Source organism: Silurus meridionalis, chromosome 10 (assembly GCF_014805685.1).
Source record: "Silurus meridionalis isolate SWU-2019-XX chromosome 10, ASM1480568v1, whole genome shotgun sequence".
NCBI classification, from domain to species: domain Eukaryota; kingdom Metazoa; phylum Chordata; class Actinopteri; order Siluriformes; family Siluridae; genus Silurus; species Silurus meridionalis.
Window position 1 is genome coordinate 22,603,710 of NC_060893.1, and position 25,529 is coordinate 22,629,238.

Below are 25,529 nucleotides of genomic sequence, written 5' to 3' on the forward strand. Positions count from 1 at the left end.
TCATCACCTGACCTCCATCATCACCATCACCTTTATCATCACCATCTTCATCACATCCATCATCATCATTATCACCACCTCCACCATTATCACCATCACCTCCATCATCACCATCATTAATTTTACCACCTGCCATCTCCACCACACCATTGTCACCATCACCTCCATCTTCATCACCAACATCATCATCGTCACCACCTCCATGACCATCATCATCATCATTACAAACACCTGCCATCTTCACCCCATTATCATCACCACCATCATTACCATCACCTCCCCATCATCACCACCATCATTACCATCACCTTCATCATCATCATCATCACCACCTCCATGACCATCATTAACACCTCTATCATCATCATTACAAACACCTGCCATCTCCACCACCATCTTCATCACATCCATCATCATCATTATCACCACCATCATCACCACCACCACATCCATGACCATCACTATCACCTTCATCATCATTATCACCACCTCCATGACCATCATTAACACCTCTATCATCATCATTACAAACACCTGCCATCTCCACCACCATCTTCATCACATCCATCATCATCATTATCACCACCTCCACCATCATCACCACCATCATTACCATCACCTTCATCATCATTATCACCACCTCCATGACCATCATTAACACCTCTATCATCATCATTACAAACACCTGCCATCTCCACCACCATCTTCATCACATCCATCATCATCATTATCACCACCTCCACCATTGTCACCATCACCTCCATCTTCATCACCAACATCATCATCGTCACCACCTCCATGACCATTATTATCATTACAAACACCTGCCATCTTCACCCCCATTATCATCACCACCATCATAATCATTAGATTAGATTAGATTAGATTAGATTCAACTTTATTGTCATTACACATGTACAAGTACAATGCAACGAAATGCAGTTTGGGTCTAACCAGAGTGCAATAACAGCAAGTGCAGGATATATAGATCTAACATGAATTTACAGTTAAATAAAATAAAGACTATAAACAGTAATTAAAAGATGAATATGTACTATAAATGTTGTATACAGATGAATATATGTTATATATGTAAAACACAATATACAGAGTAGTGTATATATATATGTACTATAAATATAAATATAATTACAGATGAGGATATATGTACTATGAACAATAATATACAGATGTATATATATATAAATGTATTATGAACATGCTATACAGATGCCTATTACATTATCACCACCTCCACCATCATCACCATCACCACCATCATTACCATCACCTCCATCATTACCATCACCTCCATCATCATCATTATCACCACCACATTACCATAATCACCATCACCACCATCATCACCTGACCTCCATCATCACCATCACCTCCATTATCACCAATTTCATCACCTCCATTATCATCATTATCACCACCTCCACTATCATCACCATCACCTCCATCATCACCATCATCATTAATTACTATGTATCTGGGACCAAATCAGATTCTTCTCCTCCGTTAGCTGTTCTGGACTGAAAAACAGCTATTTCATTTTGCTTCCATTCTTCCTCTCCTGTTCTGCCACCAGGGAGCGCTATTGAGTCAAATAAACCAGCGCAAACCATTACACGCCCATAAACCCCGCTTCCTGTTCTCTGATTGGCTAGTCTTATATATCTACTCCGATATTATTTGAAAAACCGGTTGTCAGTTAGAAAGATTATCCAATCGTTACCAAGAAGGCGGGGCTTGTCGAAAACGGGAAGTAAAAAAAAAAAATAGGAGAAAAACAGACGTCATCGTGCCGACATGGCGTCCCTCCTGCAGCCCGACAGGGTGGAGTATTTGGTCCGCGGGGAGAAGAAGATCCGCGCCCCGCTCTCTCAGCTCTACTTCTGCCGCTACTGCAGCGAGCTGCGCTCCCTGGAATGCGTGTCGCATGAAGTGAGTATCGCAAACCTGCGTTATTCTTCCTCCATAAACCTTCGGACCATTCACTATGTCATTTCCCCGCCCATTTATTATCTGTCCTTACACCCGATTGGCTGAGTCACTTGTCAATCATACGTATTGCCGGAAACTCGCGATCCTATTGGTCAGCCCAGATGTCTGTTTTTCACAATGGGCGGGACATTCATCGATAGCTAGCTAGCTTGTTCAGGAAAAAGGCTTTATTTTGAAATAAACTACTGAAATTCTGACATGTTTTAGGTCGTAAAATTAAATAAAAATGTATTTATGTAAAAGATATGCGGCATATTTGATATTTATTCAAACATATTTGGCGTGTTACCGGTTAGCTAGTTAGTGATGTGACTTAGCATCACCACACCCGGCTATTTCAGTCACATCTCTTCTTCTTCTTCTTCTTATATATGCATTATACTTTAATAACCTTTTATACCGTTACACCCCTAATTATATATACAGTGTGTGTGTGTGTGTGTGTGTGTGTGTGTGTATTATATTTATTTACACATCATATATATATATATATATATATATATATATATATATATATATATATGATGTGTAAATAAATATAATACACACACTGTATATATAATTAGGGGTGTAACGGTACACAGAATTCACGGTTCGGTACTTCGGTATTTAAGTCACGGTTCGGATCAATATCAGTACAGTTTGGGGGAAAGGAATGCAAAACATGAAACTGCTTATCAGTTTATTATTATTATTATTATTATTATTATTATTATTATTAACATTTGTGAACATCAGCAGTTTATATATACCACATTTGGGTAATACAGATGTGTATATAAGTGTGTGTGTGTGTGTGTGTGCGCGTGCGCGTGCGTGTGTGTGTGTGTTATGTTTAATATAAAATTGTGTGTGTGTGTTCAGGTTGACTCTCATTACTGTCCCAGTTGTCTGGAGAGCATGCCATCAGCTGAGGCGAAGCTCAAGAAAAACCGGTAAACTCTTTTCTATTTTGGTACTCTTATGTTTTTATAGATTTATATAATAATAATTATTATTATGATAATATATGAGTAATATATTATCGATATAATTCTATTATTATTATTAGTATTATTTATATAATGGTTTCTCAAAGCTGCTTGTGTGTTTCATGAAGTAAAATAGGTTTTAAATATGAGACCCACAAAAAGCTTGTCCTTGTTGTGTCTTTAGACACAACTTTTAATCAAAATACCATTGTGCCTGCTGATGCCCTCGTAACGCTGAGTTTGGTTTTCAGATGTGCGAACTGTTTCGACTGCCCGTGCTGCATGCACACACTGTCCACACGAGCCACCAACATCCCAGCGCCGATGCCCGACGACCCGACTAAGACCACCATGAAGAAGGCATATTACCTGGCGTGTGGATTCTGCCGCTGGACCTCGCGCGACGTCGGCATGGCCGATAAATCCGTGGGTGAGGATCTTGCTCTTCAGTCAGGAGTCCACAAGCGGGCTTCTGTCCTCTATGAAAGCCCGAGACTCCATCAATAACAAAAAAAAAAATCCCCCCTTTGATGTGTGTTTGTTTTATCGACGTACCAATAGTTGTTCTAGTAACATTTGTACCTCTGCATAGTGTAACCCGGCGTGTAACAATCATGTCTTCGGAGTGTAACATGGTGTGTAACGTTTGTATTTCTGCTTAGTGTAACACGGAGTGTAACGTGTGTGTGTGTGTGTGTGTGTGTGTGTGTGTTTGTGTGTGTTGAAGCCAGTGGAGGATGGCAGGAACCGGAGAATCCTCACACTCAGAGGGTAAGTGTCTTCGTGAAGAAGCCATGAAAATACTCTTCCTCTTTATGTATAGATGATGTCAGTTCTATTTGACGTCTTCACGTCTGTGCTCACGCTGTCGCTTCCTCAGATCAACAAACTCATCGAGTATTATCAACAACTGGCCCAGAGAGAAAAGCTGGAGAGAGACAGGAAGAAACTGGCCCGCAGACGTCCGTTCATGCCACAGGCCTTCTCGGTATACACACACACACACACACACACACACACACACACACACACACACACGCTTGTTAGTAAACAATACATTGCTTGATGGGACATTTACAGCATAAGCCCCGCCCCTGTCCCTTTCACATTCTGTTTATGGTCCTATATTTGCATACTAGCCCCCGATTGGCTCTTATATTTTGACACAATAGCGCCGGACTGTAGAATTATTCACTTTTTAAATACAGTTTTTTATTTTTATAATACAATTATTGAATTAATTAACCCGTATAATAATAATAATAATAATAATAATAATAATAATAATAATAATAATGAATTTTTAACCCTTTACCCGTCTGCACAGTAATTTGACCCCCTAGTGGCTGAAATGTCACCTCCAGCATTCATACTTTATTCTCTTTTTTTTGTTGTTTTTTTATCTAAAATTGCTTCGTGTAAATTTTATTGAATTAATTTTTTATATTTGCAATATTAAAATAAATATTTGCAATTGCCAAAATCGACACTGCATGCTGACAGCTTTATAACCCTTTCATGTGAAAATAAATTTAGATAAGTGTATGAATAAAATACATATAAAAAAATAAATAATAAAAAAGTCAGTGTTCAAAATGCATCTATTAGTGCAAAAAGCTATTATTATTATTATTATTATTATTATTGTCCATTTATGAATGTAAAAGATTATGGCCAAAAGTATTGGGACACCCAACTGTAACCTCAAAGTTGGAGGCACAAAATTGTACAGGACGTCTTGAACTCGGATGTGGAAGATCTCCTGCTGTAAAACTCCAACCCTGTTGTGAACGCCGTTTTTGGGATGAATGTGATCTGCACTCCAGACCTTCTCACCTCTTACCTACATCAGCACCTGACTTTACTCACACCCTTGTGGCTGAATGAATCTCTACACAAAATCTAGTGAAACATCTTCCCAGAAGAGTTGTGCTTATTACAAGTAAAAATGGAGACTAAACGTGGAACAGGACGTAAAAAAAAAGAAAAAAAAAAAAAAAGAAGCACATGCGAATGTTATGGTTAGGTGTCCACATACTTTTGGCTCAGACCTGTGAGTAAGGAGATTTTCCTTGAAAGGGTTAAATCACATTATTATTATTATTATTGTTATTCCTGTTAAACCAGGGTCTGAAATTAACCTGCACTTACAGCTGTGTTTTGTTATAATATTCTGCTCCTGGTGTTAATTTCTAACCCTGTTCATGTGCAGCTTTGCTTATAATTTCAGGGACGAAACGAATCTGCCATGTCGCTGCTTGTGCCGAAGTTTCACCTTCTTCTTTTCTCTTGTCTCCTGTCCTTCTATGCATGCGCACGCCGATCTTTTGGTTCGCACCCCCACCACCACCACCACCTCCTCCTTCTCTTCTTCTTCTTCCTCCTCCCCTTCACCAGCAACACACCATTCACGTGGTGGTGAGTGCCACTTTCTTCCCAACTCCCGAGTGAAAAGACGCCTTTCATGTCTCGTCCTCTCTCTCGGTTCCGCTCGGGCGCTTCTGGGATCACATGAGATCTTTACAGAAGACCTTTTAGATGTGAGATCGCACGGGGGGGACAGGAACGCGGTAGGAATTACGGAAGAGAACGTCGGAGCCCGTAGGCTTAATATTAATCCAGACGTTTCCATTTTAATTGTGTTTACGTGTATATTACGATATCGGCTTCAACGGCTCCCAAACAGGGTCGCAAAGGGGCGGAAAACGTACGGTAAATCCCCGGAAACTTTCCATGGGAATTTCATCTGTGGAATTTTTGAAATATTCCAAATGAGAAACTTTTAACTTCTAAACCATTTATTAGGAATTTATGGGAAATCATTTAGGGGAATGTATATAAACTGTGTCATATACAAACATAAATATAAACATGTAGTGTAATTTAGTTGCACAATTGCATACACACAGCACAAGGAAGTTTGAAACACAAATGGATGTAATGTTTATGTAATCTACATGAAAACTCAACACGATGGACTTTTCGTGATGTTATTTTGTGTGCAGGATTGAAGAAATGATGTTTTGTAATGGAGAAATGCCCAGTGCCTGTAGTGTGAATCTAATTTTTTTTATTCAACTGAAATTGCATTTAATCTGTTTTTTTTTCCCCCCAAAACTAGATTTCAGATCCCTCTTGTTGGCCAACCTGCAATTTTGTAAATTCCTAGTTAATTCCCATTTATTCCCATGGACTGGTTTCCAGTTTTGAAAATTCCTGGAATTTTGCTACTGTAGTTCCGAACAAACGTCCGACTGAATCATTTTGCTTTAAATTTGACTTTCTGTACATCAGGGATTGTTATCGGTGCTGTGAGTGATTAGTTTGGTCTGATGGTGGTTTCTCGGTTGTGTGTAAAGGAGAAGTACGGCCTGGGCACCCGGCTTCAGAGGCAGAGATCCGGAGCTCCCATCAGCGCCCTCTACGGCCTCTCGTGAGTATTCCTCCTCATATTCCCCCTTATATACTTTACTCCTGGTAATAACAATGTTAAAAATGAAATCATGATACATTCACAAGACTGAAATATTGAAGATGTACAGTGTGAACGTGTCATTTACAACAATATTACATGAATGATAAAGATTTTAGCTTTATTGGTGCTTTCCAGATGTGATTTTTGCTTGATTAGTGCATGCCAGATGTGATTTTTGCTAAATTTAATGCAGACCAGGTTTCAAGCAATTTTAGTGCACGCCAGATGTGATTTCTGCAGCATTACTGCATGCCTGATGTGATTGCTACAGCATTAGCACATGCCAGATGTGATTTTTGCCAAAATTTCATGCTTGTCGGAGGTGATTTTTGCAACTTAAGCTCAAACAAGGTGTGATTTTTGCGATTTCAGTGCATTCCAGATGTGGTTTTTGCCTTATTCTTATGCTCCAGATGTGTTTTTGTTTTATTAGTGAATTCCAGATGCGATTCTCACAGTGTTGGTGCATGCCAGATGCGAATTTTGTGTTATTAATGCATGAGCGGTGTGATTATTTGCGGTGTTGGTGCACGCCAGATGTGAGTTTTGCAGTGAGACATCACGCAAGACGTCATGTCGTTTCTCTGTAATTTATGATCCGGTCCTTTCCAATAGACCAGATTAGTTTTTTTTTAGTGTTGATGGACCGTATCTGAGAGATTCACACACACACACACACACACACACACACACACACACACACACACACACACACACACATTTATAAGTGCCTCCTAATTCTACACTTATTTCTGCACATTTTAGCTACACAGCTTTTGTGTGTGTGTGTGTGTGTGTGTCGTGTGCAGTCTGAAGGAAGGTGAGGAGCAGAAGGAAGTCAGTATTGAACCTGCTCAGGCACTGGATGAGGTGGAACCTCTGCCTGAAGATTATTACACACGACCTGTTAACCTGACTGAAGGTGTGTTTTTTTTTTTTTTTTTTTTTGTGCTTATTTTTTTTCCTTCTCTCTCTCTCTCTCTCTCTCTCTCTCTCTCTCTCTCTCACACACTCTCTCCCTAATGCTCTCCTTCACTCTCTCTCCTCCACTCTCTTTCTCTCGGATACACACCGGGAGTGGGTGTGGTTTGTGAGATCTGCTAATTCTTCACAGACTCTTACAATCTTTTTTTCTCCTTTTTTTTCTCTCCTTTTTCCCCCCTCTTATTTTTAAATACGCTCGTTTAGTATAGAAATGGTCATCTAAAAGCCATGCATGTGTGTCGTCCGTTCCCTCGGGAACAGAGGTTTATGTCATCCCTGACATAAACGAGACTGTAGAAGATGTTCTGGCTGTAGGAGAGCAGGTGGGCCATGGAAACATCAACTCCTCCTCACGGATAAACAAAGCAGTTGTTGTGTTCCTGATAACTGTAAGTTTGGTGAATAAAGTGGTCAATGATGGTTTTTGGGTAAAGGAGACGTATGTGGCCATCACCCCACTCTACACCAGCCACCAAAGTCACCATCTCTAACGTTGGTTGAAAATGAAGTGATTGTGAAAGAGCTTGGTAGACCTGTCAGAGGGGTGAGAATTATCTCGCTAAAGTGCAAAAATTAAACACTCAAGCATGTGCTATCCTTCAGGAGACACGTTTCTGAACCCTTTCAATAAAACTTTGGACCTATCCCTCTGGGTGATTCGCGGTGAGAACTCGTGCGACTCGTGAGGCCGAAACGCAGGACTCGCCTGCAGAAACACACTTTAAGAGGATGGAGTGAGATAAAGTTCGCTTCAAATAGCGCTGTGTGGCCCTGATGGCACCATCACTTCAGACCCAGTGGAGATGAGAAGATTAGCTGGAGAGTTTTACACACTTTCAATCTCTCCCTCACGCTCTCCTTGACTTTCTTTTGCTCTTTCACCTTGTCTCAATCTGTTTTCGCTCTCGTTATTTTAACTCTCAATTTCTCTCCTTTTGTAGTTGTGTCGTTCTCTCTTGCTCACTTTCTCTCCCTCTTTCTTTCCCACTTTCTCTTGACAAACTCCATTATATTTATGTATATATTGTGGAGTAAGAGAGGGTTTACTGTGCAGTAAATCTATATCATTATAATAAACCCAGATGTTGCTGTTATGTTGGGCACAGCAGTAACGTGTGTGTGTGTGTGTGTGTGTGTGTGTGTGTGTGTGTGTGTGTGTGTGTGTGTTTCAGTAACGACACTACGCCAGAGGTTGCTTCAGCCTGACTTCCAGCCTGCAGGAGCGTCTCAGCTTCACCCCAAACATAAGCACTTGCTGATGAAGCGCTCGCTGCGCTGCAGGGTCCGTATATAACGCTCAGTTGCGAACGTGACGTCACGTCGCTTTACACGCTACGGTTAACGTTAATGCTGTTAACGCTGGGTACCGTATTATTATTTTTTTTCTCCCCGTCAGAAATGCGAGCACAACCTGAGCAAACCGGAGTTCAACCCGACCTCCATCAAGTTTAAAATCCAGCTGGTGGCTGTGAGTACACACACACACACACACACACACACACACGCACACATACACAGCACTGTTTTTTTCATACAGATGATTCTTCTTGGACTGATGATGTGTGTGTGTGTGTGTGTGTGTGTGTGTGTGTGTGTGTGTGTGTGTGTGTGTGTGCGTGCGTGCAGGAGCTATATCCCTGAAGTGAGGATCATGTCTATTCCAAACCTGCGTCACATGAAGGTAAGTGTTTCTCCTGCTCCAGGTTACACTACCAATTAACAGAATCACCTCAAACACTCACACAAAGTGGAGAGTTGCTTTCTTTCATTGGCACCACGTGATATCACGCCCACATTATTCTTGAATCGGTGCAACCCAGATGAGGACGGGTTTTCTCTTGAGTCTGGTTCCTCTCAAGGATTCTTCCTCATGCCGTCTCAGAGAGTTTTTCCTTCACCACAGTCGCCACCGGCTCATTTATTAGGGACAAACTTACACTTGTAAAGAACTTCTTATTGATTCTTTATCACCACATTAACTGTGTAAATCTGCTTTGACACAATGTTCATTGTTAAAAATGAAATACAAATAAAAATGTATTGAATTTAAATGCAGTGTCATGGACAACAGTCTCAGGACTTTAGGACATTGTGATGTCACATGACTTCATTCATTATTGTCACATAAATAAATATAGATGATCCGCTGTGGCGACCCCTGATGGGATCAGCTGAAAGAAGATGATATATAAATAAATATATATAGTCATGTACAAAAATGTTTACATGGGCATTTGATCTATATTTTAACAATATAGGAAGATTAACTATAAGTAATGTTGTATATTAAGTAATATAACTAAAGAAAAAAGAACATATATTTTTTTTAAAGATCTGTAAAAAAAAAAAATCTGCAATTTCTTGTGAGGAAAAAGTTACAAGTTCTTTTTATTTCCAAATGGATCAAATTTCCTAAAATCAGGTGAATATGATTAGAAGGTTGTTACACAGCATTTTGAATTACATTTGTGGCATTAAGCAGATTTAAAATAGATAAAGAATTAGACTTTCCTTATTTCAACCGCAGACATTTAGTTTGGTTTGCTCCTAATTGTTGAAGTGAGAGGTAACTTAACTCGATGAGGCCTTCAGAAAGAAGATTGCACTGTCCGGGAAAAGTCATTTACAAGTGGAGAACATTTCAAACAACTGCCAACATGGTCAGTGCAGGCAGGATGCTTAAAGAAATCTCCAAAAACCCTAAAATATCACAGGACATAAAGCAAGCTCTTTATAAAGTTGATGTCAAATTGCACTGTTCTACAATCAGAAATTGACATCATGAGAGGTGTAGAACGAGGACACCTTTGCCGTCGAAGAAAAACACGACTGTGGTTTAAAACGGAACACAAAGGCTAAGACTTCAGGAATACTGTGGACCGATGAGTCTAAAATGTGATTATTTGGACACCATTACAGAGGACATGTTTGGGGTAAACCAAAAAACAGCATTTCGGCAAAAGAACCTCATACTGTGAAACATGGAGGTGGTAGTGTTATGGTTTGGGGATGTAGCAGGACCTTGCCAGCTCACCATCACTATGAATTCAACATTGTATCAGAAGTTGCTTGAGGAGCACGTAAGACCATCTGTCAATCAAATATAAGCGGAGCTAGACCTTGCAACATGACAATGACCCTAAACATACCAGTAAATCCACCAAGGACTGGCTGAAAAGTAAAAAAAAAAAAAAAAAAGCCCAGATCTGAATCCTATTGATATCATGTGGGGTTCTCTGAAACATACTGTGCATGCGAGACACCCCCCTTAAACATCACACAGCTGGAAGAATTCTGCATTGAGGGGTGGGGGAAACTTTCTTTTAGTCGATGCCAGAAACTGGTAGATGGCTAGAAGAAACGTCTCACTGAGGTTATTTTAGCCAAATGGTGAAACACTCGCTAGTAGGGCAATCGGGTGTGATAACTTTTGCCTCATTTGAAATACTCATTTTTGTTGATTTCTTTTGTTTAATAAATAAAAAAAAAATATATATTTTTTGTTCACATCCAGTTACATCACTGGATGTTCATCTACAGGTACAAATTAAAACAAGATCATATATTGACTTGTAAACATTTCTTAATAAAGAGCTGATTATGGGGTGTCCACATTTTTTCCACATGGCTGTATATAGGTCAGGTGTCTCAATACATTTGAAAACAAAAATCGTATTAATTTATTTGTTTTTTTAAATTCGCATTATGGGTGAACTCGATCAATGTGTGATTAAAGTACGATTGTTATAATAATACAGTCGTCCCTCGATTTATCGCAGTCCGAATCTCGCGGTCCCACTTTATCGCGATTTTCAATTTTCCGAAACTCTTCTGTTTTGCGAATGGTCCCGATTTCAGTTCATAATTAGAAGCGAGTAGCGTTACAAGAAACCGTCGGTTTCCGCTTATTTATTGGTGGTAATGTCCTCTGATGTAGTAAAAAAGATTTAGCCAATGAAAATAAAGAATGCGGTGACGTTTCTTTAACCCCGCCTCTTTTTTGACACCATAGGACATTTCAACCAATAAACAAGTAGAGAAACTATGCATAGGCTATGCTACAATACAGTACTGTACAGTACTTACTATAAATATGATATTTCTACGAATTTACACAAAATTCACCTCGCTACATTCTCACACACATTTTCTGTGTGTGTTTAAAGAATGCGGGAGGACGATTCACGGCTTAAACAATAAAAACAAATACATTTTCGGGGTGGCAAACGGGGGATTACTGTATTTTTCTTTTTTTTTTCTTTTCTTGCAACAACGATTGTACTGTTATTGTTGTTAATAGGAGTCTCAGGTGCTGCTGACCCTGACTAACCCGGTGGAGAGCGTCACCCACGTCAGTCTGTTCACCTGTGAGGAAGAAGATCCAGATGATATTAACAGCACAGCTAAGGTTCACAAATACACACACACACACACACACACACACACACACACACACACGACAATGGAATTTCTACATGATCTGTATCCAGATATGTCAGTTTGTATGTAGTACAGTGTGACATTGTTATATATATTTACATACATGCATATACTAAGCAGGATTATGAGTAACAGTAGAAATGTCGTGTGTGTGTGTGTGTGTGTGTGTGTGTGTGTGTGTGTGTGTGTGTGTGTGTAGGTCTTAGTTCCAGCGAAGGAGCTGGTCCTGGCAGGGAAAGACGCAGCGGCGGAATATGACGAGTTGGCTGAGCCGCAGGACTTCCAGGACGACCCGGAGTAAGAGATTAATTTTTATCCAACATTACACACTCTGTACGGGCAGAAGTTTGTGGCCACCTGGCCACGAGGTATCGCATAAGGCCGGGGTCTTTAAAGTTTTTCAGGTCAAGGACCCCTGCCTTATGCAATAGAGACGCCAGTTACAGTGCATTTGTAAAGTATTCATAGAAACGCTTTACCTTTTACACATTTTATGTTTCAGGTTTAATCCAAAATGGATTCAATTCATAATTTTCATCCTTCAAATTTTACAAACAATACCTCATAATGACAACATGAAAGAAGTTTGTTTGAAACCGGTGCAACTTTATAAAAAAGAAAAATAATACATGTGTACATAAATATTCACAGCTTTTGCTCAATACATTGCTGAAGCTCTTTGGCATCAATTACAGCCTCAAGTCTTTTTTAGTTTGATGCTACAAGCACCTATTTTTGAGCAGTTTCCCCCATTTCCCATCCCTCTTCAGCTCCATCAGGTTGGATGGGGAGTGTCGGTGCACAGCCATTTTCAGATCTCTCCAGAGATGTTTAATCATCTGGCTCCTGCTGGGCCACTCAAGAACATTCACAGAGTCGTCCCTTAGCCACGCCTTTGTTATCTTGGCTGTGTGGTTAGGGTCGTTGAAAGATGAGCCTTTGCCACAGTCTAAAGTATTGAGTGCTCTGGTGCAGGTTTTTATCAAGGACGTCTCTTTACATTGCTGCATTCATCTTTTCCTCGATCCTGACCAGTCTCCCAGTTGCTGCTGCTGAGAAACATCCCGACAGCATGATGCTGCCACCACCATGCTTCACTGTAGGGATGGTAATGGTCAGGTGATAAGCGGTGCCTGGTTTCCTCCAGACATGATGCTTGCCATTCAGCCCAAAGAGTTCAATCTTTGTTTCTTATGGCCTGAGAGTCCTTCAGGTGCCCTTTGGTAAACTCCAGACGGGCTGTTATATGACTTTTACTGAGGAGTGGCTTCTGTCTGGCCACTTTACCATACAGGTCTGATTGGTGAAGTGCTGCAAAGATTTTATTCTTTCAGAAGTTTCTCCTCTCTTCACAGAGAAATGCTGGACCGTTGGGTTCTTGGTCACCTCCCTGACTAAAGCTCTTTTTCACTGATCGCTCAGTTTGGCTGGGCAGCTCCGCTCCAGGAAGAGACCTGGTGGTTCCAAACTTTTTCCATTTATGGATGATGGAGGCCACTGTGCTTAATGGGGCCTTTAAAGCTGCAGAAAATGTTTCTGTACCCTTCCCCAGTTCTGTGCCTCGATACAATCCTGTCTCGGAGGTCTACAGACAATTTTAGAACAAGGCTTTAATATAACATGTAAAAAGTGAAGCACTTTGAATACTTTGCAGATGCACTGTATATTATGTTAAGACAATGAATTACAATTTAGCAGTTTCATACATTTTACATTAGACATTTACATAAACAACCTTTAATAGAACTTTAATGTAATAATTTGAATTTTTTTTAATTAAATATTAGCTGATGATTATACTGATGATGAGGAAACAATGTTTAGGTCGATATCAAAAGACAATTGTCATAACCCTGAGAAAACAAAAAAGAAAAAATCGAATGCACAGCCTCTTAGGACTTCTATACAACTCATTGATTTTTCTACAAATAATAATAAACTAGAAGAACCCACAAAATCTCTCAAAAGTAATGAAATTCTCTCTCCCTCACACCCCCCCGCACCTTGCAGTGTGGTGGCCTTCAGGAAGTCCAACAAAATCGGTTTCTTCATCAAAGTGATCCCTCAGAACGAGGATGGCGACGTCACGGTGTCCCTCAAGATGCGTCACGACTTCCGCAACCTGGCGGCTCCCATCAGGCCGAGCGAGGAAGGAGAACCTGCTGTAGAGCTCATCTGGCTCACGCACCACGTCGAGCTCAGCTTGGGCCCGCTGGCAGCCTAAACACACACACACACACACACACACACACACACACACACACACACACATTGATCTACTCACTCCAAACATGAAGACCAGGGTAACACACACACACACACACACACACACACACGTGGTGATGAAACCCACCTCAATCAAGCCATTACTGATTTACAATAAAACACACACACTACACATCACTTATACGTAACTGTGCTCACACACACACACACACACACACACACACACACACACACACACACACACACACTCCATCTTCTCCTGCATGCCGTCATTGTCCCACAGAGCATCTCATCCTTTTCCGTTCTCGTGTTCCTGTCCATCTCTCAACACAAACACCCCTCCGCTGACCGTGGTCCTGTAGATGGATCGCTCTGCTGAGTACTAACGTGGTCATTGATGGATAATAATTCGTGGTATTTATTCTTACGTTGTATAAATAGGACATAAACCCTCCGTATTCGTTCTCTTGGCTACATACCGATAGACGCGAGTCGAAAGCTTACTGAAGTGCAAGTGAAGTGTTTGGTAGCAAAGAGAGCTTTAAAAATAAAGCAGTTCATTAATAAAAGTCTGATATTTAAAAAAATCTAAAAAAAACTTGCGTGTATTATTACTAATACAGACTCATCAACTGCATTACGAGGTGATATCAGAAAGTGTCGAGACTAATGGTACTAACTGGGGCTATTCTGTTCACGTGCATTACCACGTCTATGATTTCAGCACGGACAGCAAGTTAGAACAAAGAACAAACATGAGTCTTTCGACATATGACAACGCTGCAACGAGTTGTTTCGAAAAGCATGCACGCTTCGAGAGCTGAAGAACATCACTTGCAGATGACGAGAGATCATGAAGACCTCAGAGCTCAACCCCTGAAAGTGGGGAAACCGTATACCTCACCTACATCAGTACCTGACTTCACTAACATCCTTGACTTAATCTTCACAAGTCTCCACAAAATCAAGTGGAAAGTTTTCACAGAAGAGTGCAGCTTATTCTAACTGCAAATGTGAATTAAATGTGGAATAGGATGTTTAAGCACACAGCATTCTTGTTCGTGTGCAAGACCAAGATTACTTTTTAAATCTGTCATTTCAATCTAACATCCAGCCAGATGTAAGACTTGTGTGTAAGACCCTCTGCCACTAGGTGGTGCTGCTGCTTTACGTGATCTTTAATGAAAACTACAGCACGGGAAATCTAATGGAATCAGTATGACTGAGTCTTAATGATGTGTTAGTGCTGAGTCGAGACAAAAATTGTAATTAGGATGGACAAATAGGGCGATGTTCAAACTTCAGGGCAGCAAATACAAGACACCTACCGATCAGCTCATACTGAGCAGCTTATACAAGACGACAACTACCGATCAGCTCATACTGAACAGCTTATACAAGAGACCTACTGATCAGCTCATACTGAACAGCTTATACAAGAGACCTACTGATCAGCTCATACTGAACAGCTTATACAAGAGACCTACTGATCAGCTCATACTGAACAGCTTATACAAGAGACCTACTGATCAGCTCCTACTGAACAGCTTATACAAGAGACCTACTGAACAGCTTATACAAGACAACTTCTACGGATCAGCTCCTACTGAACAGCATATACAAGACACCTTTTACTGATCAGCTCAAACTGAACAGCTTATACAAGAGACCTACCGATCAGCTCATACTGAACAGATTATACTAGAGATCTACTGAACAGCTCATACTGAACAGGTTATACAAGACACCGTCTACTGATAAGCTCATACTAAACAGCTTATACAAGAGACTTTATACTGATCAACTTGTACTGAACAGTGTATATACAAGACACCTACTGATCAGCTCATACTGAACAGCCTATACTAAAAAGGTGTAAAGTGAACAACTTGCATTGAGGAGCTTGTACCGGACACTTTTTAATGAGCAGCTCATAATGAGAGGCTTGTGCAAGACACCTTGTACTACACAGCTCGCACTGAGCAACTTGTAGACCCATTCTGATCAGCTCGTATTAAACAGCTTATACAAAATCCACTGATCAGCTCAAACGGAACAGCTTATATGACAGCTGGTACTGAACAACTTGCACACATACCCCGTGTTCTGAACAGTTTATACAAGACTGGTTTTTGAAAACAGTTTTTAATCTCCTAGTTCAAGTAAACGAAAAATGTGTGAGTGTCTCCAACTATGTGATAACAGTTTGGGGAAGAACTACATATTTCTGAAAAATGTTGGGTGTCCCAATTCTTTTGGTCTATGTAGTGTATTTTTTACTCCTGGGGTTTTTAAGATTTAAGATGGAATATTACACAATTACAGTTTTAACTGAAATGAACAAAACTGCATCATTTGGCTGAACAATAGAGCTGCCAGTCATCACGTCTGATTACCAGGAAATTTCAAGGTTCTCAGGGGAGCTTGACTTTTTGACTTTTCAAGCTCCCAAAATAAAATAAAATGGGTGAAAGGCTTAAAGTGTCAAGTCAGCATTCATTCAAAAATAATCCGCTAAGAAAAAAAAAAAGGGAAATCTGAGCCTGTTCATGTCACAGCCAAGTCCTCCAACTTTGAGCAGACAGAACATTCGCTAAGAGCTGGTTGTGCAGATGCCGGAGTCAGTGTTAATGTGAACGCTTCTGGCGTTTTTGCTCTGTGGTTCACTCTGGATGAACTTCTGGATCAGAAAACGTGAGAGAGGTGCAGATGTGGGCCAGTGCTAACAAACACACTGGACTTCGACCTTGGCCTGCATTTTTTTCTCATTAGGACTAGACTTGAAATATTTATGAAATTTAAACACATTCAGAGTTCAGACAGAGAGAAAGAGACAGTTTGAAAACGCTTCAAGCTATGGTTGTTTCATATTGAACAGCTTATACTGAAATGCCTATATAGAACAGCCCGTACTGAACAGCCCATGCTGAACAGCTTAAACTGTATCGCTCATTCCATCCAGCCTATAGTGAACCTATATTGAACAGCTTATAATGGACAGGTTTTACATTACAGCACATATTGAACAGCTCATAACGGACATTATCTTGGACAGCCTATACTAAACAGTTAATACTAAATAGCTTATACGGAATAACTTCAACTGAAAAGCCTATACTGAAGAGCCCCTACTGGGCAGTATTCTGAACAGCATATACCGAACAGCTGATGTTCAAGAACATCTGATGTTAAAGGGCTTATACTGGGCAGCTAATACCGAACAGTTCATATCAAATAGCTCATAGTGAAGTTCCTTATAATAGATGACTTCTATTGAACTGCTCATACAGATCAGCCTAAGCCTGACAACTTTTCCCACGTAACACATAGTGGGCGGCTCACATCGAACAGCTCATGGCCAACAGATCCTTTTAAACAGCTTGTTCTCAATTTGTAATGAACAGCTTATACCGAACAGCTCATATTGGACAGCTTGTTCTTAAACATTATATTAGATAACTTTTACTGAATAGATCCTGCTGAACAGTTCATTTTTGACAATTTGTAATGGGCAGCTCATACTGAACAGCTTATTCTGGACAGCTTGTCCTTAACTGTTCATTATGTACAGCTAATAGTAGACAGTTTGTACTAAACAGCTTTTGCAGATCCTTTTGGACAGCTTGTTCTCAATTTGTAATGAACAGCTTATACCATACAGCTCATTTTGGACAGCTTGTTCTTAACTGTTTGATCTGAAAATCTTATATTAGATAACTTTTACTGAATAGCTCATGAACAGTTCATTTTGGACCATTTGTAATGGGCAGCTCATACTGAACAGCTTATTCTGGACAGCTTGTCCTTAACTCTTTATTATGTACAGCTAATAGTAGACAGTTTGTACTAATCAGCTTATGCTGAACAGTTAATTTTGAAAAAAATGTGATAGTTTCTATCTAATAGCTCACTCTAGACAGCTCATGTTTTAACTGTTTATTTCGAACAGTTTATAATAAACAGATTGTACTGAACAACTCATTCTGAATAGTGTATTTTGGACAATTTTTTAATGTAGGGCTCATAACAAACAGCTCATTTTGGACAGTTTATAATAGGACCCCCCTTTTTTTTTTTTTTTTTTTTTTAAACTGAACAGCTCGTGCTGAATAGTTGATTTGAGACAATTTGTAATGAACAGCTCATACCGAACAGCTTATTCTGGACAGATTATAATAGACAGTTTGTACTGAACAGGTTTTACTGAACATCCTATACCAATTAGCTCATACCAGAGAGCTTGTGCTCACTTGTGCCGAGATAAATAAGTGCACAACATGAAATAATATTAATATATTCAGCAGTTTTGTCGTTTAACATAAAAGACGATTAAATCTGGCACAGTGCTATTCAGTCTGTGCAGCTGTGGATAAGCATTTTAAACTTGAATTCATCCAGAAAAGAAAACAGAAGCTACCATAAAAATACACCCTCTTTATAAAACATCTTCACCCATCACTAGCTGGAGGAAAAAACACACACTTGTGTAGATACGTATAGAGTTATTTATATATACTTCACCTCTCGCCAGAAGAGCGGGATTAGTAATGAACTGTTTAAGAAAAAGGAAAACATTTTAAGTTCCAGCTCATGAGGTACAGCCTGGTGAAACTGAACGCTTATTTAGAAGTACATAAGAATTATATGTGAAAAAGTCTACATGTTCAGTTGTCTGGCACTCTTAATAAACCTGGCATAAGATGAATCCTGTGATCCTGTTTTTTCAAGGCCTGAGAATGTTGCCGATTGCCAAGTCCCAGAGTTTTCGTGTTTGAAAAGAGAGTTGTTTCCGTTTCCATGCGTGACTAAGAGGAGAAAATAAGAGCCTTTTTTGAGGTGGAATTATTCTACATTTAGTTCCAGTGTTGTAGTGCACCAGGCCCAGCTGGGGAGTGTTTCCCATCAGGTCTGAGACTTCACTGAAATGACTCAATACTCCTTTATGTTTCACTCGGGTTTCACAATCACGCTTTATTTTTACACAGTGATTAAGCGCAAATGTATTTACACAGGAAGTAATCAGTGAAATGGCTATAATAAGGATGCATTGGGTACACCAAGATCTTCTCCTACTTAAGAAAAAATGCCTTGGAAACAACACCACCCTTCAAGAAAGGGGGGTCTAGCAAGAGACCTATCATCAAATCTCTTGATGATGGGTATCTCTCTCTCTCTCTCTCTCTCTCTCTCTCTCTCTCTCTCTCTCTATATATATATATATATATATATATATATATATATATATATATATATAAATGGCAGTTTTCCAACATAATAACGACCACAAACACACCACGAAGTTGACCTAAAACCTATTAAGCACCTGTGTGGAATCCTCAAGTAGATCGAGTGGAAGAGGATCCCAGCAACAACCTGTGCAGCTCTGATGAATTTCATGCCCAGAAGGATTAAGGCAGTGTTAGAAAACAATGGTGCCCACACAAAATATTGACACTTTGGACACATTTTTGACATGTACACTTGGGGTGTTTTTTTTTAATTTTTTTATTGGCAGTTATTTAGACAATAATGGCTGTATGTTAAGTTTTTTTAAAAAGACAGTAAATCTGTACTGTATACAAGCTGAACATTGACTAAAATATATAAAAGTTTCATTTTTATAGTTTTGTCCTTTAAAAACAAATAAAAAAAAAAAAAGGTTGCTAAAATTGTGTGAGATACTATATATATATATACAGTGAGGAAAATAAGTATTTGAACACCCTGCTATTTTGCAAGTTCTCCCACTTAGAAATCATGGAGGGGTCTGAAATTGTCATCGTAGGTGCATGTCCACTGTGAGAGACATAATTAAAAAAAAAAAATCCAGAAATCACAATATATGATTTTTAAACTATTTATTTGTATGATACAGCTGCAAATAAGTATTTGAACACCTGAGAAAGTCAATGTTAATATTTGGTACAGTAGCCTTTGTTTGCAATTACAGAGGTCAAACGTTTCCTGTAGTTTTTCACCAGGTTTGCACACACTGCAGGAGGGATTTTGGCCCACTCCTCCACACAGATCTTCTCTAGATCAGTCAGGTTTCTGGCCTGTCGCTGAGAAACACGGAGTTTGAGCTCCTCCAAAGATTCTCTATTGGGTTTAGGTCTGAGACTGGCTAGGCCACGCCAGAACCTTGATATGCTTCTTACAGAGCCACTCCTTGGTTATCCTGGCTGTGTGCTTCGGTCATTGTCATGTTGGAAGACCCAGCCTCGACCCATCTTCAATGCTCTAACTGAGGGAAGGAGGTTGTTCCCCAAAATCTCGCAATACATGGCCCCGGTCATCCTCTCCTTAATACAGTGCAGTCGCCTGTCCCATGTGCAGAAAAACACCCCAAAGCATGATGCTACCACCCCATGCTTCACAGTAGGGATGGTGTTCTTGGATGGTACTCATCATTCTTCTTCCTCCAAACACGCTTAGTGGAATTATGACCCAAAAGTTCTATTTTGGTCTCATCTGACCACATGACTTTCTCCCATGACTCTCTGGATCATCCAAATGGTCATTGGCAAACTTAAGACATGCCTGGACATGTGCTGGTTTAAGCAGGGGAACCTTCCGTGCCATGCATGATTTCAAACCATGACGCCTTAGTGTATTACCAACAGTAACCTTGGAAACGGTGGTCCCAGCTCTTTTCAGGTCATTGACCAGCTCCTCCCGTGTAGTTCTGGGCTGATTTCTCACCTTCCTTAGGATCATTGAGACCCCACGAGGTGAGATCTTGCATGGAGCCCCAGTCCGAGGGAAATTGACAGTCATGTTTAGCTTCTTCCATTTTCTAATGATTGCTCCAACAGTGGACCTTTTTCACCAAGCTGCTTGGCAATTTCCCGTAGCTCTTTCCAGCCTTGTGGAGGTGTACAATTTTGTCTCTAGTGTCTTTGGACAGCTCTTGGTCTTGGCCATGTTAGTAGTTGGATTCTTACTGATTGTATGGGGTGGACAGGTGTCTTTATTTAGCTAATGACCTCAAACAGGTGCATCTAATTTAGGATAATAAATGTAGTGGAGGTGGACATTTTAAAGGCAGACTAACAGGTCTTTGAGGGTCAGAATTCTAGCTGATAGACAGGTGTTCAAATACTTATTTGCAGCTGTATCATACAAATAAATCGTTTAAAAATCATATATTGTGATTTCTGGATTTTTTTTTAGATTATGTCTCTCACAGTGGACCTGCACCTACGATGACAATTTCAGACCCCTCCATGATTTCTAAGTGGGAGAACTTGCAAAATAGCAGGGTGTTCAAATACTTATTTTCCTCACTGTATATATATATATATATATATATATATATATATATATATATATATATATATATATATATATATATATATATATATATAGGACAGACAAGGATGGGTTCATTTTGAGTTTTTCTAAAAGTTTCTTCCTTATACTATGTCAGCTATGTCAGGGAGTTTTTCTCTTACCACCATCAGCTCTGGCTCGCTTATTAGGTATAAACTTACAGCAGGGACTAATAAACGTATATTTGCGATTAAGTTGATTTGGGTCAAGCTCTATAGTTAAAAGTGCTATACAAATAAAATAAAATTCAACCAGCCTAAGATCAAGTGGAGAATATTCTCTTATCGGTTTAACATATTTGTTCAATTATTTATTAAAAATCCAGCTACATAAATGTTTTTAATTAAAATCGTTTTAATAAGCAACTAACAACTGAATGTGCAACAGTTGCCTTAAACATTAATCATTATTTTATGGCTTTAAATAAGTGTATGGTATGCGGTAGCACAGTGGTTAATATAATGGCACTGTTGGGCCCTTGAGCAAGGCCCTTAACCCTCAATTGCTCAGTTGTATAATTAAGACTAACATAAATCACTCTGAATGAGGGCGTCCACCAGAAAAGCTGCAAATGTAATAGAATGTCTGGTGTTTAGGTAAAGTATGTTGCCTAATGGTGCTTTATATGATCTGGAGGTACAAACTCTGAACAGATGAGACGCATCTGTTTTGCATTGGAAGCTGAGAATGATTCAGTACTGCTGTTTGTGTTTCTTAAAGCATTGATTTCATTGTCTTTCTGTAACAATTCATGTAATCAATTCCTTATTAAGACCAAAGATGGAAAAAAAATGAAAACTCTTATTAGAATATCAAATCAATTCCAATAAAGTTGGGACACTGTGAATAAATATAAATAGCAAAAAAAAACAATGATCTGGAAATTAGATTCAGAGTAGAACATAAAACACATATGAAAAGTTTAAACTGAGAAAATGTTTGATTTTCAGGAAAAAATGTTCTCATTTTGAATTTGATGGCTGCAATACGACTCCAAAAATTTGCGACTGGACAAGAAAGGTCTGGAAAAAGTCCTTTTATAAAAAAAAAAAAAAAGTGTTAATAAAATGAAACAGTTGGAGAAACATTTTGCAACTAATGAGGTTAATTGACAACAGGTCAGTAAGATGATTGGGTATAAATAGTGTGTCTTAGAGGGGCAGAGTCTCAGAAGTAAAGATGGGCAGAACATAAAATTGTGAAACAGTGGAATATCTCATCTTGTTGAATTTCTTCAGGGGTGCTGTATCATGGCTGACTATGTGCTCTGACCCCGGCTTCCTAACATCACTGGGATATGAAGAAAGAATTTCACTTTTCTGTAAATTAAATGTGACAATTATAAAGCACCATTCTTTCTTAAAGTACTGGCTGTGTTGGAATGAGGCATGAACTTTATAATCACATCATTAGCGCTTAGGTACAAAGTACAGTATCTTGCAAAGATGATCTGCTTAAGGATTAAGACTCGAACAATAACTGTATTTTCGGATGTACAGATTTTGTCTACAACAGATGAGCCACTGGAGCAGAAAGTCTGATTGGGAGTCTTGGTTACTGATTGGGACGTTGGGGGTTCAATCCTCGGTATCGTCAATCTGACACTCTTTGGCCCTTAAGCAAAGCCCCTAGCCCTCTGTGCTTTTGGGGTTTGTTTTTGGGCTATGTAATGTACATATGACAAGTACAAAGCACTTCATCTTATCTGTAAGATGTGCCTACAAACCTTTAGAGGTGGGGCTTGAAAAGTTCTTCCTGTTGTCTAAGATGGCCGACACCCATACACCGATTGGGTATGACATTATAACATTATGAGCGGTGAAGTGAACAACACTGATTATCTCTTCATCATGGCCCCTTGTTAGTGAGTGGAATATATTAGGCATCAACTGAACATTTTGTCCTCAAAGTTGATGGTACAAGCAGGAAAAATGGGCGAGCGTGAGAAGTTTGACAAGGGCCACATTGTGATAGATGACTGGGTCAGAGCATCTCTAAAACTGCAACTCTTGTGGGGTGTTCCTGGTCTGCAGTAGTCAGTATCTATCAAAAGTGGTCCAAATAAGGAACAGCGGTGAACCAGAGACCGGGTCAGCAATGGATCCAGCAGTCGAGCTCCTGTAGCTCACATTGCTGAAGAAGTTAATGCTGTTCATTCTTGACTGTTGATTCTTGACCACAAAATTAAGTAAGTGGTCATAATTTTCAAGCCTGATCTGTGTATGTTTCAGTTTTTTGTTCTTGTTAGTGGTAACATTGTAGCAAGTGTGCGTGATATCATTGAGAAGATTTCAGATAAGAGACTTGCATTACATGTTCGCCACATAATTCTTGTAGTGCCTGACGTGTGGTTTGTAATTTTTCTCTCAACTTTCACACTAAAGTCTTCAGGATCTCTGCAATGCTATCTCTGCACTAAAGATTCATTTCCAGACAAAATCAGGATGTGTCTTGAAAGTAGTTTCCACTCTCCTCTGGATAACACGTGTCATTTATTACCTCACACACTGTTGACGTATAACATGCCAGAACTATGCATGTGTGTGTGAGTCTGTGAGGACGAAGGATAAAAGAGCATCTTGCTTTATTACAGGCCTGTGGAAAGTCCTGTTTGTACAGCAGGCGGGTTTATTGCACTCTGTGAGGGTCATAATGGAGACCATTCTCCATCACATAACCTCTAAGCAGCATTTCATGCTCCTCTGATTCACGGTGCAAACAGCTGAAGGCCTGTTATTATTCTGTAAGGTAAGACCTTTGGGCTGTGTGTCATGGTTCCTTCTTTGGCCCTGTGTATGTGTGTGGTTACATCACCTCCTGAGGCCTTGGAAAGCCTTTACCACTGAACTGTGAAGCGTTCCGGATGATTTCAAGTTCACATTTGGGGCAGAACAGCATTCCACCTGAAGGGAGACAATTTAGCAAATAATTTTGCCTTTGAAGTGACTCCAACGATCACGATCTCAACCCATACCCTCCAACCTCTTCCACATCCTGAGTTCTATCCACTTAATTGGATAAATGGATTGCTTTGTAAACAGACCCAAAAACAAAATGTTCTTTCGTGTAAAAAACAAAAAGTCTATTTTTCCACGTCTCTGATATCCTGCTATTGTTTTACCTTTTAGTGGTGCACATGAGGAATTCCTCTTTAAATCAGAGAAAGACAGGAGTCTGGACGGTGACTCGATGACATCAGCTTCCAAATGTGTCAGTAAATCTTGTTCTGGTTTCCAATTACTCAAAAGCAGGACAAGGTCCAAGACAAACCAACATTAATACACGTAAAAAAGGGCCGGTATTAAGTTCGCGAATGTCTGGATTGGTGATTAAGCGGCAAAATTGGAAGGTTACAGTGGCTGAATTATGAAATTCTTCTCTACTAAAGAGACTCCCTATAGTCTCGAGGATCATGAGTTATGCACTTATGTCTAAACCCGGTTTGTTCTTAATGTTGAATTTTAGAAGTCTGATTGATTACCTACATCATACATGCAGGATAAGATGTTTACGTTGAGTCTTTTGGCAAACGCTATTATCCCGAACGACGAGGAGGTGCAGCGATTATAAAGTGTCTAGAGAATCTTTAAGGATTTCTAAACTAAAATAAGAACTCAAGCTGACAGGCAAAAGTGCTAGCATGTAACAACAGGGAGGACGCATGAGAGAACTTGAAAAGGTCATGAACCAGGAAAGCATCAGAATTTGAAAATCTATTGGAGCATGCATATACGCCACTAATCCAAACCTGAGCGATCGGGAGACAAGGGCCTTAGTCAAGGAGGTGATTAAGAACCTAATGGTCAGTCTGAAAGAGCTTAAGCATTTCTCTGTGAAGAGAGGAGAATCTTCCAGAAAAACAACCATCTTCATCTGCAGCACTGCATGGAGTTTGCCAAAATTGCACCTGAAGGGTTTAGAGACCATGAGAAACAAATATTGAGTTCTTTGGCCCGAATGCTAACCATCATGTCTGAAGGAAACCAGGCACCTCTTATCACCTGAAAGTGAAGCATGGTGGTGGCAGCATCATGCTGTGGGGATGTTTTTCAGTATCAGGAACTGGGAGACTAGTCAGGATTGAGGGAAGG

General features: G+C 39.7%; 1 protein-coding gene across 3 annotated transcripts; it reads left to right on the forward strand.

Moving 5' to 3' along the window:
• Window positions 1–1,767: 1,767 nt before the first annotated feature.
• Window positions 1,768–14,693, forward strand: dctn4 (dynactin 4). Of its 3 annotated transcripts, XM_046860184.1 has the most exons (15): window positions 1,768–1,950; window positions 2,875–2,945; window positions 3,233–3,411; window positions 3,709–3,752; window positions 3,862–3,969; window positions 5,379–5,399; window positions 6,341–6,414; window positions 7,266–7,378; window positions 8,613–8,722; window positions 8,837–8,910; window positions 9,067–9,121; window positions 11,741–11,848; window positions 12,080–12,177; window positions 13,891–14,150; window positions 14,305–14,693. In XM_046860184.1, the coding sequence occupies exons 1-14, from the start codon at window positions 1,816–1,818 to the stop codon at window positions 14,102–14,104; spliced, it is 1,404 nt and encodes a 467-aa protein (XP_046716140.1). In that variant the 5' UTR covers window positions 1,768–1,815; the 3' UTR covers window positions 14,105–14,150; window positions 14,305–14,693. The 3 variants fall into 3 exon arrangements, with proteins under 3 accessions (XP_046716140.1, XP_046716139.1, XP_046716141.1); XM_046860183.1 differs by having other exon boundaries at window positions 13,891–14,693; XM_046860185.1 differs by lacking the exon at window positions 5,379–5,399 and having other exon boundaries at window positions 1,770–1,950; window positions 13,891–14,693.
• The last annotated feature ends 10,836 nt before the right edge of the window (window positions 14,694–25,529 follow it).

Bases quoted from the DNA above. Each gene is read 5' to 3' on its own strand.
- dctn4 (XM_046860183.1), top strand. From the start codon at position 1,816: ATGGCGTCCCTCCTGCAGCCCGACAGGGTGGAGTATTTGGTCCGCGGG. The intron at 8,723-8,836 runs GTCCGTATATAA...TCTCCCCGTCAG, and splicing joins AGCGCTCGCTGCGCTGCAGG to AAATGCGAGCACAACCTGAG. The intron at 12,178-13,890 runs GTAAGAGATTAA...CGCACCTTGCAG, and splicing joins GACTTCCAGGACGACCCGGA to TGTGGTGGCCTTCAGGAAGT.